General features: G+C 45.6%; 1 protein-coding gene across 1 annotated transcript; it reads left to right on the forward strand.

Moving 5' to 3' along the window:
* Positions 1-426: 426 nt before the first annotated feature.
* On the forward strand, positions 427-6425 carry LOC123430537 (peroxisome biogenesis protein 12). Its single transcript, XM_045114404.1, has 10 exons — positions 427-801; positions 2011-2116; positions 2787-2935; positions 3865-4120; positions 4461-4570; positions 4896-4970; positions 5071-5157; positions 5407-5493; positions 5688-5825; positions 5916-6425. The coding sequence occupies exons 1-10, from the start codon at positions 694-696 to the stop codon at positions 5985-5987; spliced, it is 1188 nt and encodes a 395-aa protein (XP_044970339.1). The 5' UTR covers positions 427-693; the 3' UTR covers positions 5988-6425.
* The last annotated feature ends 7991 nt before the right edge of the window (positions 6426-14416 follow it).

The following is a 14416-nucleotide window of genomic DNA, read 5'->3' on the forward strand; positions in this document are numbered from 1 at the left end:
CAATCGAAAGTTTAAAGTTCATTTAAAAGGTTCGTATCGACATTTAAGCCTGCTTTCAAGCGTTATAGATGCTCTTATTTTTCAATTTTTTTCTTCAATAAAGGTAAAAAAAATATCGCATTAATTAATTAAGCAGAAAAACTACCTACTTAATTAATGAAATAGTTTTGCTAAGTCTCACGCTGATACTTCGTTAAGTCTCAGTCAATGCTATATTCGTAAGATCTTACATTAAGTTCCATGCATTTTTTCAATTTATTTCTGTCTTCTATGTTATGTCACTTGATTAAGACTTGTTAAATCTCAATCGACTCAGACCTAACCACACCCTTAACGAAACCTAACCACACCCTTAACGAAAACCATGCGAACGGATACTTTTCACTCTTCATTCACACACGTATATCGGTCCGGCTCAACCTAGAGCCCATACTGTCGTCTCTTCTTCTCCCTCACGTCTCGGACCCGTCTCCCTCACAGCTTCTCTTTTGCGCCCCACCTCTCCTTTCTCTCACCGGCGTGGACGCGCAGGACTACACGAACGCGCCACCGGATAACCCCGCGGCCCACCGCCGGAATACAGCTCCGTCGCTGTACCTCGCAAAGACGCCGCGTCTGCACCATAGGCTCGAGGCTTAACCCTACCCCCCGCCCCCTACACCCGGAGGAGGCCGCGACGGCGGCGGCGGCGCGATGCTGTTCCAGGTGGGAGGACAGGGCGCACGGCCCACCTTCTTCGAGATGTCCGCGGCGCAGCAGCTCCCGACCAGCCTCCGCGCGGCGCTCTCCTACTCGCTCGGGGTATGTGAAACATCGCCTCCCCTCCGATGCGATCATGCTCATCGATCCGGTTTGGTTAACTAGCTGCGTCTATTAGTATTAGGTGTTTATGACTGTTCGAATACTGTCTGTTCGTGCGGTACATTGTAGTGGATGACTGAGAGTGCGAGTTCTGCCCGTGTTTTATTTCCTTGATTGAATATATGCTAGGTTTGATTGGCGAGGCCACAAAATGTTGTTAGCCAGGGAAGCCAGTAATACGTAATATTTGCAGCTGGAAAAATTGCTTCTGCTGCCGCTGAAAGCCAGCATTTCGTCTTTTAAGTTTATTTGATTAGCTGCAATGACTTGGGTAAATTTATTGTTATGTGTTGAATTGTGAAATTGAATTCACATATTCCTTTTTTTAGAGGGATACTGAGTTCACTTGTTGCTAGGGAAACATTGCTGGGTTGTGATGTATATGTTTGACGATGAAGGGAACATCCGAACATATATCATTGTACTTGAATAATCGACTTGATAACTCAAACTAGCATGCTTGTTAATTTGAGTTAGCCACCCTGAAATCTTAGCCTTTTCTCCCATCAGAATTCTCATTCATGGATGCCCTACTGTTAATGCAATGAGCTGAGATATACTGGCAAATAAATCTAGGTAACAATGTAGATGGTACTCAATATAATGGCAATCTGAAAAACACCCAAGATTACGACTCTCAACAGAACTTTGAAAGCGATATATGACGAGGCAAAGTACCACTATCCTTTGTGCTTGTTTTCAGTTGCAGGCTCCAGGATGTGCACAACTGATGGATGTGCCTATATTTGAGAAAGTCAATTACAATTTTACTTTTGATCTTAGAAGCTAAGAATCACATCCTTTCTCTCTCTTTTTCTGGTCACAAGAAGTTATTTTAGGATGGATTGCAGAAAATTTGCCTTGCAAAAGATACCCTCCAAAAGCTGAAGAGACAATTTTGTTATATCAACAATACAGGTGTTTCTCAGGCAGTTAAGTGTTCTTGTACCGATGGCTGTTTGTTAGAAAGGTGCCTAGGTATTGGAACACGACAAGTGCTATGTTACAAGATTTTCGTTAAACGAACAAATTTTCGATTATGACTTGTTTAGTACTTTTTTTCTTAGCCAAACAATTACTGTCTGCGTATTTGATTTTAGTTTATCATGCACCCTCTTTACAATGCTAATTAGTCGATACTATATGCAGGTTTTTGCACTAAGGAGGCCATTCTTGCATAAAGTTTTAGATTATGAAGACGAATTCTTTGCTTTGTTAATGTCTGTTCTTGAGTCCCATAGTCTACGAACAACAGGTTCGTTGTCGCTGTAGCAGAACTCCCTTTTCTATCGAGAAGGAACTTTGTTTACAACCTTCATATTTCGAACAATGGAATGGTAATATAGGAAAACCATGGGAAAATGTATTATTATGTATTTAGTTTAGTGCTAATCTTCAGCTATTTTTTTTTGCATGGTGTGCATCATTGAGAAAGAAATTGTACACCACTCTCTGATAGCTGTTTAAATAAGTCTACCCACCGATCTCTTAATTCAGTCTTACATTAACCTCGTCGTCTCAAAACCTACTTGAAGGGTAGGTTCTTACCACTACTTTTGTTATCTAGTGCGACTATGTGGCAGAGAAGTAAACTTATAATTCGACGAGTAGCTTCATCTTGGAGTCACCCAATCCTAGTATCCCACAAGAATTTATTTTTGGTTGTGGAACAGAACCATGGATCCAACATATTAAGGTAGAAGAATGGAATGACTCCACCTTAAGCCTTAGCACTAACTCATTACACAAATGAAAGAAATAACTAAGACTATGCTATTTTAACCTACTTTAGCCTAGTTGTCATAGTGTAATTGTATGATTGATAAAACAAGTCTGGCAAGTTATCAACAAACAAGTAATTCTATTATCAGCTTTTGCCATTAGTGATTGTGTTTGATTACAACTTTCCTGCATATATCTTTCAGATGGTTCCTTTTCAGAGTCGTTATATGGTCTCAGGCGGAGACCTGTTAACGTTTCAGTGAACAGAAGTAATCCTGGTGCAGAATCTAATGTCAAAGCCTATGACTCTGCACTAAGGAAGCGTCAGAAAACTCTCTCTGTTGTATTTTTGGTAATGATGTCCCGTGGCACAGATTAATTTGAAGTATCATCCGCAACTTATGTTGGCTTTGTTACGTTTTGGATTTAAATAGTTTTAGTTATGCTGAACTTTCACTTGCTACCTTTGAGCAACAAACCACCCAAGCCCTACTAAAGTGATTTCTTCTATTGAATGCACTCATTTTAATATCTGCGATCTCATCAGGTTAACACTTACAAACAAAACTCACCACATGTTAACCCCTTGTGTGATCTTGCAATGTGTATCCATAGCTGACTTGCTCACCAAGACTCCAGCAGACATCACTACCTGGGTTACTTTACCTCACTAGCAGGTCTACGGTGTGAATATGCATGTGTCCTTTGCTTTTGTTACTGTCCTATGAAAACATGTACCACGACACTTATTTTGGATCGGAGGGGGTAATATTTAATCTGTATCTGTAGTATTCTGTGCTGCTGATAGTCTGCACATGCCTGAATTGCAGCCATATTGGGCCCCAATTGCTTAATGACTTGTTCTCAATCTGCTTGGTGTGCAACTTTATTTACCTTAGCATCTCAAATTCTCAGTGTAGAAATATGATACTCCCTCCGATCCAAAATAAGTTTCGCGGTTTTGAACTGAGGCTAGTTCAAAACCGCGACACTTATTTTGGATCGGAGGGAGTACGTGCTTTACTCAAGCTCTTGTACTATTTGAAGCTGTGATTTTCTGCTTCTACAATAAATTTCCCAAGTTTTTTCAATAGCCTATGCACATCTTCACAGGTTCTGCAGTTGACAAATTTAATCATCTAGTAGTTTTTAATATTTTTGTCCCGTTAAGATAATAATGTAAATTGATCTATGAAATATGTAATGTGCAATGATGAAAATCATGAAACAGCTCTGTTTTGGACAAATTCCGCTATTAACCTGCTCCAAACATCTGTATAGGTTGTTTTACCATATTTCAAGTCAAAGTTGCAGTCCGTATATAACAAAGAAAGAGAAGCAAGATTGCAGGCAAGCCTATGGGATCAGGGTGAGGTTAGATTCGATGAAGCTGGCTTTGTATCAGATCAACAAGGGGAGACTTCTCAAGCACAAGTTGAGACTACAGCTGGAGAAGTGTCACATCTCACGCGCCTTAGGACCAATTTTGCGGCAGTAATAGGTGTTTGTTATCCATGGATTCATGCGACCCATGAAGGTTGATCCACTAACTCATATATATGAACATCTTGTATAAATCCTAACTTGTTTAAAGCCTTTTCTGTAGCTAATAATTTTGGAAAGCTCATTTCATCTGTATTGCTCTTATATAAGACCATTAAAAGATGCCAACGAGTTTCAGTTTTGCGATTTGTTTTGTTAGTTTTGTATGACCTGCCTTTTCTTGGGTCAGTCTTTAACTTTGCAATGCTTGTAGACTTTATTAGTTTATCCCTTTTTTATACATTTGATGACGCGAAGTAATCGTGCATCGCTGCTCTGTCTGTTTCATTACATGGGCAACATAAATTAACTTATGGTGCTATATTGATTTGCAGGCCTTTCGTTTGCTTACCAGTTGCTGTATTTGTTGGATGCTACTGCATTTTACAGTCCAGGACTTCATGTGCTTGGACTTCATGTTTGTCGTGCTACTGGACAAGAGCTGGTATAATACTTACCAATTTCCATTAGAGCGTGTATTACTGGTTAGCATGTAGTGCAACATATACGGAACCATACTTTTGATCTTATTATCATGATACATACATTATGTCTAATCTTTTGCATTGAATTTTCCTTACTGATAACAACTTTTTTTAAATCAAAACAGCATTTACCGTTTCCATATTAAGAGATGACAAAAGCATTTGCCGTTTCCATATTAGGAGATGACAGAAGCTCATGAGATGAAAAAAACATTTACTGTTTCCATATTAACATATGGTTATTCTGCTGAGATGCTTCCTCTCTCCTTTTTCTTGACAAAGTAGATGGATTCATCTTCTAGGATATCAAGAATTAGAAGTCGTGAACTCGAGAGACTTCGTGGTCCTCCATGGTTAAAGGTAGGAAATGACGGACACTCCTCAACAGCGGGGTTATCTTACAAGTATGAATTGTCTAGTCATAACTTATAACAAGATTATTTTTATATGATCTCTGCAGACTGTCCAAAGGGTGCTCCTTAATTGCACGTACACAACACTAGATTATGCACAAACTGGTTTAATTGCTGCGGTCTTCTTTTTCAAGGTCAGTTCAAACTTCCTCCCTAGGAATTCGAGAGATTAAAAAAATCTTTCAAGGTTCTGTCACTCGTATAAACTTTCTTTACATGCGGACAGTTTAGGTAGAATGGAATAACGGTCGTGGCATGTGGTTTCTCTTAACATCTTTTAATGTGTAATTTCATGTTCTTCCTGCGGTAGATGCATTGTGATGCAAAGCATGATTCCACTGTGGAACCGCACTAAATGTTCTGTTTCTGGTGATCTTATCTAGATGATGGAGTGGTGGTATCAATCTGCCGAAGAAAGAATGTCAGCTCCGACTGTATACCCCCCACCTCCTCCGCCGCCGCTACCAAAGGTATATGTGCTATATACTTGTAAATGTTTGCAGAAAAGCTACTGCCATTCTCTGGCATCACCAGCAACTTTTTGATGTGAACCATGGATGACATCAGAACTCTTTGTTTTGCAACTATGATTTTGCGTGTTGTCTATGTTGTACACCTGTAGTTATTTGGGCAGCAGTTTGATATCATGCTCTTATTTCATCAGGTTGCTAAAGATGGACTTCCCTTGCCAACTGACAGGACGCTGTGCCCCCTGTGCTGCCAAAAGCGCAACAACCCGTCTGTTCTTTCTGTTTCTGGTTTTGTGTTCTGCTACAGTTGCATATTCAAGTCTGTCTCTCAGGTAGATATCCTCCTAAACCAGCCATTAGAAGCCGTCATTTTTTCTGTTTTACAAATCTGTAATGTGACATTGTCGATTGTTTTACTTCAGCATAAAAGATGTCCTGTGACATTGATGCCTGCCACCGTTGAGCAAATCAGGCGTCTCTTCCATGATTTATAGCTCGAATAGACACGGTTCAACTAAAGGAAGTAGCTTATATGGGCTTAAGGCAGCTAGGGACTCTGGGCCGAGAAGAAGCTTTTCCTGCATTCCTGTTGATGCAGAGGTCAGACCAGAGACAGTTTCTGCTTCCACGTGATATACATGCAGCTTTTGTGCCATTTTTGTTGTTTGTTGGAACTTCAACAGAGATTTAGACCGTGTAATAATTCCTGCTAGGTGATTATTGAATTGATTTAGTAAAGGGGGTTTGATTGAATTGGTCCTTATTCATTTCCGGGCAGTTTGAATTTGTGCAAATGTCATATCTGCCTTCTAATTTCTGTTAAAAGGGGCTTTTAATTTGATATAGACGTGTGTCAAGTTCAAATTTGACACATAGTAGCTTTGAGTGTAATCTGAAGGTTTATTCAAATTTAGTGAGTTTAAACACTTGGAGTTGTTAGTTTCACAGTTGAAAGTTTTCAGGTTCTACTTTGAATTTTGCAAGGCAGACGTTTAAGAAAGATTGCAGAAAAATGATGGAACAGAAGGCAGATTTGCCAGATCAAGGGATAAGTGTGTGTGCGTGTATGTATGAGCATCTACTTCCGTACTCCCTCCGATCTAAAATAAGTATTACATTTTTTTACACTTATTTCGTACTCCCTCCGATCTAAAATAAGTATTACATTTTTTTACACTTATTTTGAAATGGAGGGAGTACTATATTTATACAAACAACAGGTCTGGATCGACACATCTCATATGTTAGAGCAACTCTAGCAGACCCCGCATCCCACCGACCCACATATGTTAGAGCAACTCTAGCAGACCCCGCATTCCACCGACCCACAAAACGCGTTTGCAGTTCGCGCAAAATCCCTTTTGCGGGTTGGCATGGATGCAGACCCCCAAACGGATCCGTAAAAAAGTATATTTGCGAAATATGCTTTTTTACGGGTCAACTTCTGCGGGTTCTGCTCGAGCTCCACCGCGACGACCCGCAAACAGAAAAACTGCAAATCTTGCATTTGACATAGGGTTTGGCAAACAAGTTCAAATTCAAACGACATAAACAGTTTGCGCGTAAATAAAAGCGAAGTTCATTACGCAAAAGAGGACATGCAAAGGTTTGCGCCCATGTCCGACATCATCTTGGGGGTCGGTCTTTACTCTGCGCCATGGAGTCCATATTGAAGTTCATCGGCGCCACCGAATCCACCTCCGTCGCTTGTTCCAACTCCCGCACCGAAATCATCCACATTGGCACCATATGGAGCAGAGAAAGCATCACCGGAACTGGAACACGGACCGTCTGAGGCGACCATTCTCCTCTTCAAGATCTCTCTCCTTGCCATATCATGTCATGTTTTGGTGAGGTCGTCCATGTCATTGCGGTTCATTGACATGATCTTGTTCTCCTCGGTGAGCAACAATGACATCGATTTGTTTTCAGAGGCGCATGTTTTTCTCTCCTCAATGGCAGCTTTGCGGAGCCCCTCTTTCTTGAGCATTTGCCATTTTTCTTGCTTCTCTTTTGCCTTCTCCTAGACCAACACTTTCTTGATCTCCAACGACTTCAACAACATCAACTCGTTTGATTGCACCATGGCATCAATCTTCTCCCTCAAGCTCGTTTCTTCTTGCTCTCTCTTCATCTTCTTTTTAGTCTTCTTGTCGCCATCGGGCTTGTGCAAATTTCTTGGGCCATCATCATCCTCATCTTCATCCATGTTTATAAGTGAGCCTCTCTTTGTGAGGATTCTTTGTCGATCAACTTCCACTTCTCGCACTTTTGGAGCAACTCCCAACAATGCTCTAATTTGAAGAATTTGCCTTCCCAAGCTTCCATGTCCTTGTATCTATGTTGAGCAATTTTGTCCTACAAAATGTGAACAAAGTGATGCAATCATTTCCTATGATACATTATGATGATGCACAACTTGAACAAAGGAAAAAACAAACTCACATAGTCGGACTCCATGGTGCCACTTGGAGGTGCATTGCGTACTTGCTCCAAGCAAGCTGCCCAACGGCTGCACATAGGCTTGATATTCTCCCAACGCCCTTGAAGCGACCGAAATGTGTGTGGAGTCCTATTGGGATACTTTTTCATATGCGGAAGTATTGATCTTCGATCCTTTGCCAATATCTCTTGGCGGTTTGAGAAACACCCGTGCATGCATCAAGAGACACCACACTCCATGCTTGGATCAAAGCTTGATCTTCCAAGAACGTGTAGTTCTTCGATCTTTGGCTTTTCCCACTCTTTGCTTGCGATTGCTCAAACGCTTTCGCTTTGATCTCCTCCAAATCGTCCGCACAACCATGACCATCCATGCCGCCGTCCGTTTCATTGTAGTCGAATGGTTTGAAAGAGACTTGATCAATGTCAACCGCGTTCGTGTCCAACATGTTCATGAACTCGGTTGTTGCATTGTTCGAACCACCGCTATAGCGAACGATAACAAGTCACGAGCTACCGGGACTAATGGCGAAAAATGAATGGAAATCGCCAAGACCGAAGAGGCATACCTTCTGGCCATTTCGTCGAACACCTCGCTCGCGGGGGGAGCGACATCGTTGAACGGCATCGCTGGAGCACCTCCTTGCGGGGCGATGAAGTCAGAGGTTGAATAAGCTGGCTTCCTTGAAGCCGGAACCTTCCTCCGCTTTACGCCTGCGGCCTTGCCGGCCTTCTCCGCCGCCGGCCGGGATCGCACTGCGGCGTTGGCGCCCGGAGCGCGGGCCGTCGCGGCGGGGGCAGCCAGATTCCCGCCCTGCACGACCACGTTGCCCTGCCGCTTGCGGGAAGGCGTGGCGTGTGCTTGGGCGACGGCGGCGGGGGCAACATGGCCGGCGATGAGATCCGCCCGAGGGGAAGGAGCATGCACGACCTCGACGGTGACGGGGGACATCATGGGGTCCTTCATGGCGGCGAGGAACGGCTGGGGAGGAGGAACTGGAGCTTGCGGAGGGGGGGGGGCAATGGTGGCGGAGGGTGCGGGGAGCAGGAAAGGGCGCGCGGAAATGTCCCTCCCGCCAAATCTCGCGCCGGATAGGGGCTCAGCTCGAGTCGGCCTCCCAGCCCGTGAAGATAGAGGTTGGGGGAGAAGATTTGCCGCGCCCCGCAAAAAATTTTGCTCGCCGGGACGGGATGCGGGGTCTGATCGTGCGGATTTTCCGGTCCCGACCCGCAATTTGGCGGTTATTTTACGGACCGAGGCGGGATGCGGGGTCTGCTAGAGTTGCTCTTAATATACGAATGGATGCAAACGATTTTGCATGGAAAATGTATATATATATCAATAAATGTTAGCTCTTTTCTCTTGCAAGTTTAGACTTACGTACTGTAATATACCTAAATGTAACTACGACGAGCACAATATATATGAGCGGCTTGCAACGTCAAGGGACCAAACATGCACGGATCAAAGACCTTGCACACGGTGCTACCCAGCATATCTGGGTCGAGATTATCAATCAAAGACCTTGCACACGGACACGGTGCTACCCAGCCAATCTGGGTCGAGATTATCAGGCTGCACAGATGGCTAAAGTCAAGGATCCTACAACTCCAGGAGCAATCGAAGGACACAATCAAATGGTCTCATGAAGCATCGGGCGTCTACACTACTAGCTCTGCCTACAAGTGTCAATTCCAGGGTGTATCAAGTCAAACTTCAAGCAAATCTTCTGGCATTCGTGGGCGCCTGGTTGCTGCACAGAAGTAGGTTGTGGTGCAATAATCGTCTACAAAGAAGAGGATGGACAAATGGATATTTTTGCCAGTTGTGCCTATGAAATTTGGAGTCAGCTCATCACTTATTTTGGGAGTGCCCTGTATCTACCACGGTCTGGGCTGGAGCTGCTACCGCCCAAGGTTGCCACTCTCTGCAACTGTCAGTATGGCACGATCTCAGGTCGACTACAGAGATCACACAAACAATTATCAGAGTTCGTAGACCAGAGCACAAGAAGGCCATTAAATCTATGATCATCCTGGTCTTGTCTGAGATATGGAATGAGCGCAACGAATGCACTTTCAGGTCAAGACTGCGAGTCGGGCAAAGATTTCAGCGGTCGTCACTAGCACTTTCGAGCTGTGGCGCCAAGCAGGAGCCACTTCCTTTGAGCACCCTTTTGGGGACACTCCGTGAAAGATCAATCTTCCTGATCTCATACTCTAGGGATTTTTCTTTTCTTCTTATTATGTCCTTGATCAACTGATCAATCCCCATCTTTTTGTATTTCCATTTGCTCTGTGCTATCAATCAATGCAAGCCAGCCTCCAGCTGGATCTTTAAAGAAAAAAAAATCTTTCTTGAAGAGATGGTAATCACCGTTTGGAAAGATGCGAGACCACCTAAATTTCTCGACATTTTTTTTGCGCATCAAAATTTCTCGACACATGAAGATCAAGGGACGAAACTGTAGTAATTGAACTTGGAATAGAACTACTACCTCTGTCACAGTTTAAAAGGCACGCACGTGTACCTAGGTTGTCAATTTAACTTATATAAAATATATTGTTTAATATTAAAATTATATCATTAGAAAATAGAACATCTAAAGTTTTTAATGTTATATTTTTTGTAATATATGCTTATCATTAAGTTGGTCAAATTGACGACCTAGGTACACGTGCGAGACTTATAAACTGAGATGGAGGGAGTAATCTAAAGGATGCGGAAACACCGTTTGGAGGTGCGAGACCACCGCGGTTTCTTGATGCCTGCATGACTCACCTTCTCTGCTTGAATCTTCCCCACAATAATAGGTGAAAAAAACTCCCTCCATCCATAATAAGTGTTGCAGGTTTGAACTATTCAAAACTAGACACTTATTTTGGATCAATCTTGTTCAAAACCACGTTGGATGATGGCTCTCCTCTCCCCTCTCCTCCCTCCCCCTCCCCCTTCCTCGCCGTGGCGACAAGCCCCTCCCCTACCCCCTCTCCATTCAGGCCCTCCCCTCCTACCTTTCCCCGGTCTCCTCTTGCGGTCATCGCTGGATTTGGTGGTGGCTCGCGCGGCGGAGGCTCTGTTGCCGCCCTTCATACTCTTGGGAATCACTTTTGGGCCTTGGATGGCATTGGCAACGATTCTGGTTCTGAGAGTGACCTTGCTCCTGCGGCGGTGGTCTCGTAGGTGGTGGAGCGGCCGACGACGCGTTGTCGCAAGTTCGCGCCTGGGGGGCATGGCCGGGCGTCCTCCTCCCCGTCGGACGAGTCTGGCTGGTACAAGGTGACGCGGCGGCGCTATGGATCTGGTAAATTTCTGACCCCCTCTCCGGCGCGTGGTGTGCTTGGCGCCCCGCCCGTCGCACCTCTGGTGGATCCTGTATGCTCTTGCTCCTCCTCCCCTTCCCCACCATGCTCTCTGAGTTCTTCTTGTGCCTACCCTCCTCCTCCGGTGGCTTCGTCGGCGGCGGCGCGGCGCACGGTGTTGCTGGTGGCAGCAGGTGTGAAGCGTGCCCTAACCCTAGCGCTTCCTCCCCGGTCGGTGTGCTGTGCTCCCCAGGCCTGTGTGGGTTCTGGGCCATCCTCGGGTGGGCGGCCCACGACGCCCCTCCTCGCCTCTCTGTCTGTCTTCCCACCGCTGGCTTTGGTGGGCTTGGGGCTTGCTGGGCCTCCTTCGCTTACCTCCCTGACCCTTTCGGCCCATCCAGTTCGCCAGCCCGTCGTTGGGTCCGCCTCTTCGGGATATTTATGGGTCCGAAAGGGATCCCTTCCCTCAATTCTAGGGTTTCCGGCCTCTGCTACGGACATGCGTAGACGGTGCTCTCCCATTCGCTTCTTCCACAGATCTAGCCCTCCACCCCCCTTTTCTCTCTCCTTCGTGGAGGTCGTCGCCATGGACAAATCCAGGGGCTCCTCCAACGAGGTGGTCTCTGGTAGCAAGAGGTGTCGTGACGAGCCGTCGGCCGATGGGGCGGATTTGGAGTATGAGGCCTCTCTCAGATCTAAGCTTGAGGCGGAGCACACGGTCCGTGAGCAGGTCGCTCGCGACCGTGAGGCTTGGGCGGCTGGGCCGGAGTGGCTGCAACGGGATGAAAGGGCCCGGTCGCTCGGCAGTTCCAGCTCCTTGGCCACGGGATCTGGCAGTAGCGCGCCGCCGGTGGCGGATCCTTGGGAGGTGGCGGCGGCGGGGGTGTGGCTGGTTCTGCTACCTCTCTCCCTCGCCCTCCGCCTCCTCCATGAGGTCAGGCTCTGCCCCCTCGCCTTCCTGCTCGTGGTCCTGGATCTGGGGCCGGTTCTCATCCTCCTCCTTGCAACAACAACTTTGGCCCTCCTTCCCAGCAGTTCAAGGAGTGTCGGTTCCCTATTACCCCTTCTGATCCCTCCGCCTCCGGTCGGGGCGCTGGTATCCTCCCCTTACCACCCCTCTTCCATCTCGTTTCACGAACCCTTCGCCCAACCCCTCGTCCTCCCTGACGTGCTTTGCCTGTCATCAGTTGGGGCACTTCCAATCTAGGTGCCTCATTCCACCTTTCTGCCTCATTTGCAGATCTGAGGGCCACCTCACTGTTTACTACCAGAATCGCATCAAACCTTCCTCTTTTGTGCTGTATGGGATGGGGCTCCCGGATGCTCCTTCTTTGCCTTGGACCGTGACCCGCCGCGTGTGGCTACTACTCCTTCACTCTCAAATGCTGCTGTCATTTCTGTTCAAGGGAAAAAGATCACTCATCAAGTCCTGCTGGAAGGCCTGCGGGTCTGGGTTGTGGATGGCTAGGATTGGTGATACGTCCCCGTCGTATCTACTTTTCCAAACTCTTTTGCCCTTGTTTTGGACTCTAATTTGCATGATTTGAGTGGAACTAACCCAGACTAACGCTGTTTTCAGCAGAATTGCCATGGTGTTGTTTTTGCGCAGAAATAAAAGTTCTCGGAATGACCTGAAAATTTACGGAGATTTTTTTTGGAATTTATGAAAAATACTGGTGCAAGAATCAGCGGAGGAAGTGGAGCCGTGAGCCCACAAGCCCACCAGGCGCGGGCCCCCTGGCCGCGCCTAGCAGGCTTGTGGGGCCCACAAAGCTCCACCGCCTCTCAATCCAGCTCTATTTATGTCCGGAAAAAAAATCAGGGAGAGGAGTTCATCACGCTTTACGATACGGAGGCGCCGCCACCTCCTGTTCTTCATCTGGAAGGCAGATCTGGAGTCCGTTCTGGGCTCCGAAGAGGGGAAATCGTCGCCATCGTCATCATCAACCTTGCTTCATTGCCAATTCCATGATGCTCTTCACCGTTCGTGAGTAATATCATCGTAGGCTTGCTGGATGGTGATGGGTTGGATGAGATCTATCATGTAATCAAGTTAGTTTTGACGGGGGTTGATCCCTATTATCCACTATGTTTTGATGTTGCTACTACTTTGCCATGCTTAATGCTTGCCACTAGGGCCCGAGTGCCATGATTTCAGATCTGAACCTATTATGTTGTCGCCAATATATGTGTGTTTTAGATCCTATCTTGCAAGTTGTAGTCACCTACTATGTGTTATGACCCGGCAACCCCGGAGTGACAATAGCCGGAACCACTCCCGGAGATGACCATAGTATGAGGAGTTCATGTATTCACCGAGTGTTAATGCGTTGGTCCGGTTCTTTATTAAAAGGAGAACCTTAATATCCCATAGTTTCCATTAGGACCCCGCTGCCACGGGACGGATGGACAATAGATGTCATGCAAGTTCTTTTACCTAAGCACGTATGAATACATATGGAATACATGCCTACATTAGATTGACGAACGGGAGCTAGTTACATATCTCTCCGTGATATAACTGTTACATGATGAATAACATCCGACATAATCATCCATCATCGATCCAATGCCTACGAGTCTTTCTACTGGTCCTTGCTATGTTACTTTGCTGCTATTGTTGTCACTGCTGCTACTGTTACTCTGTTGCTACTGCTGTCACTTTGCTGCTACTGGTTACCGTTGCTACTGTTGCTATCACACTACTTTGCTACTGATACTTTGCTGCAGATACTAAATCTTTCAGGTGTGGTTGAATTGACAACTCAACTGCTAATACTTGAGAATATTCTTTCGCTTCCCCTTGAGTCGAATCAATAAATTTGGGTTGAATACTCTATCCTCGAAAACTGTTGCGATCCCCTATACTTGTGGGTTATCAAGACTATTTACTAGCGCCGTTGTCGGGGAAGCACAACTATATTCTGTGAGTCACTTGGGATTTATGTCTGCTGGTCACTATGAGGAATCCGACAGATCCAAGAACTAAAGTCTTGCCCTCAACTACGAGGACAAGTAAGGAGCTGCCATCTAGCTCTGCACTTGATTCACCTTCAATTATGAGTAAGTTTGCGACACCATCTCCAGCTAGAAATCTTGATATGTCGCGTGTGCTTGATGATGCTACTTCTGCTGCCCATGATGCTTATGATGATGCTATGCTTGATACTGCTTTGCC

Source organism: Hordeum vulgare, chromosome 1H (genome assembly GCF_904849725.1).
Source record: "Hordeum vulgare subsp. vulgare chromosome 1H, MorexV3_pseudomolecules_assembly, whole genome shotgun sequence".
NCBI classification, from domain to species: domain Eukaryota; kingdom Viridiplantae; phylum Streptophyta; class Magnoliopsida; order Poales; family Poaceae; genus Hordeum; species Hordeum vulgare.

What these genes read in the sequence shown, in the direction of transcription:
- LOC123430537 (XM_045114404.1), top strand. Translation starts at nt 694, where the DNA reads ATGCTGTTCCAGGTGGGAGGACAGGGCGCACGGCCCACCTTCTTCGAG. An exon ending in CCATAGTCTACGAACAACAG is followed by an intron (nt 2,117 to 2,786) that starts GTTCGTTGTCGC and finishes TATATCTTTCAG; the next exon opens with ATGGTTCCTTTTCAGAGTCG. An exon ending in GATTCATGCGACCCATGAAG is followed by an intron (nt 4,121 to 4,460) that starts GTTGATCCACTA and finishes ATTGATTTGCAG; the next exon opens with GCCTTTCGTTTGCTTACCAG.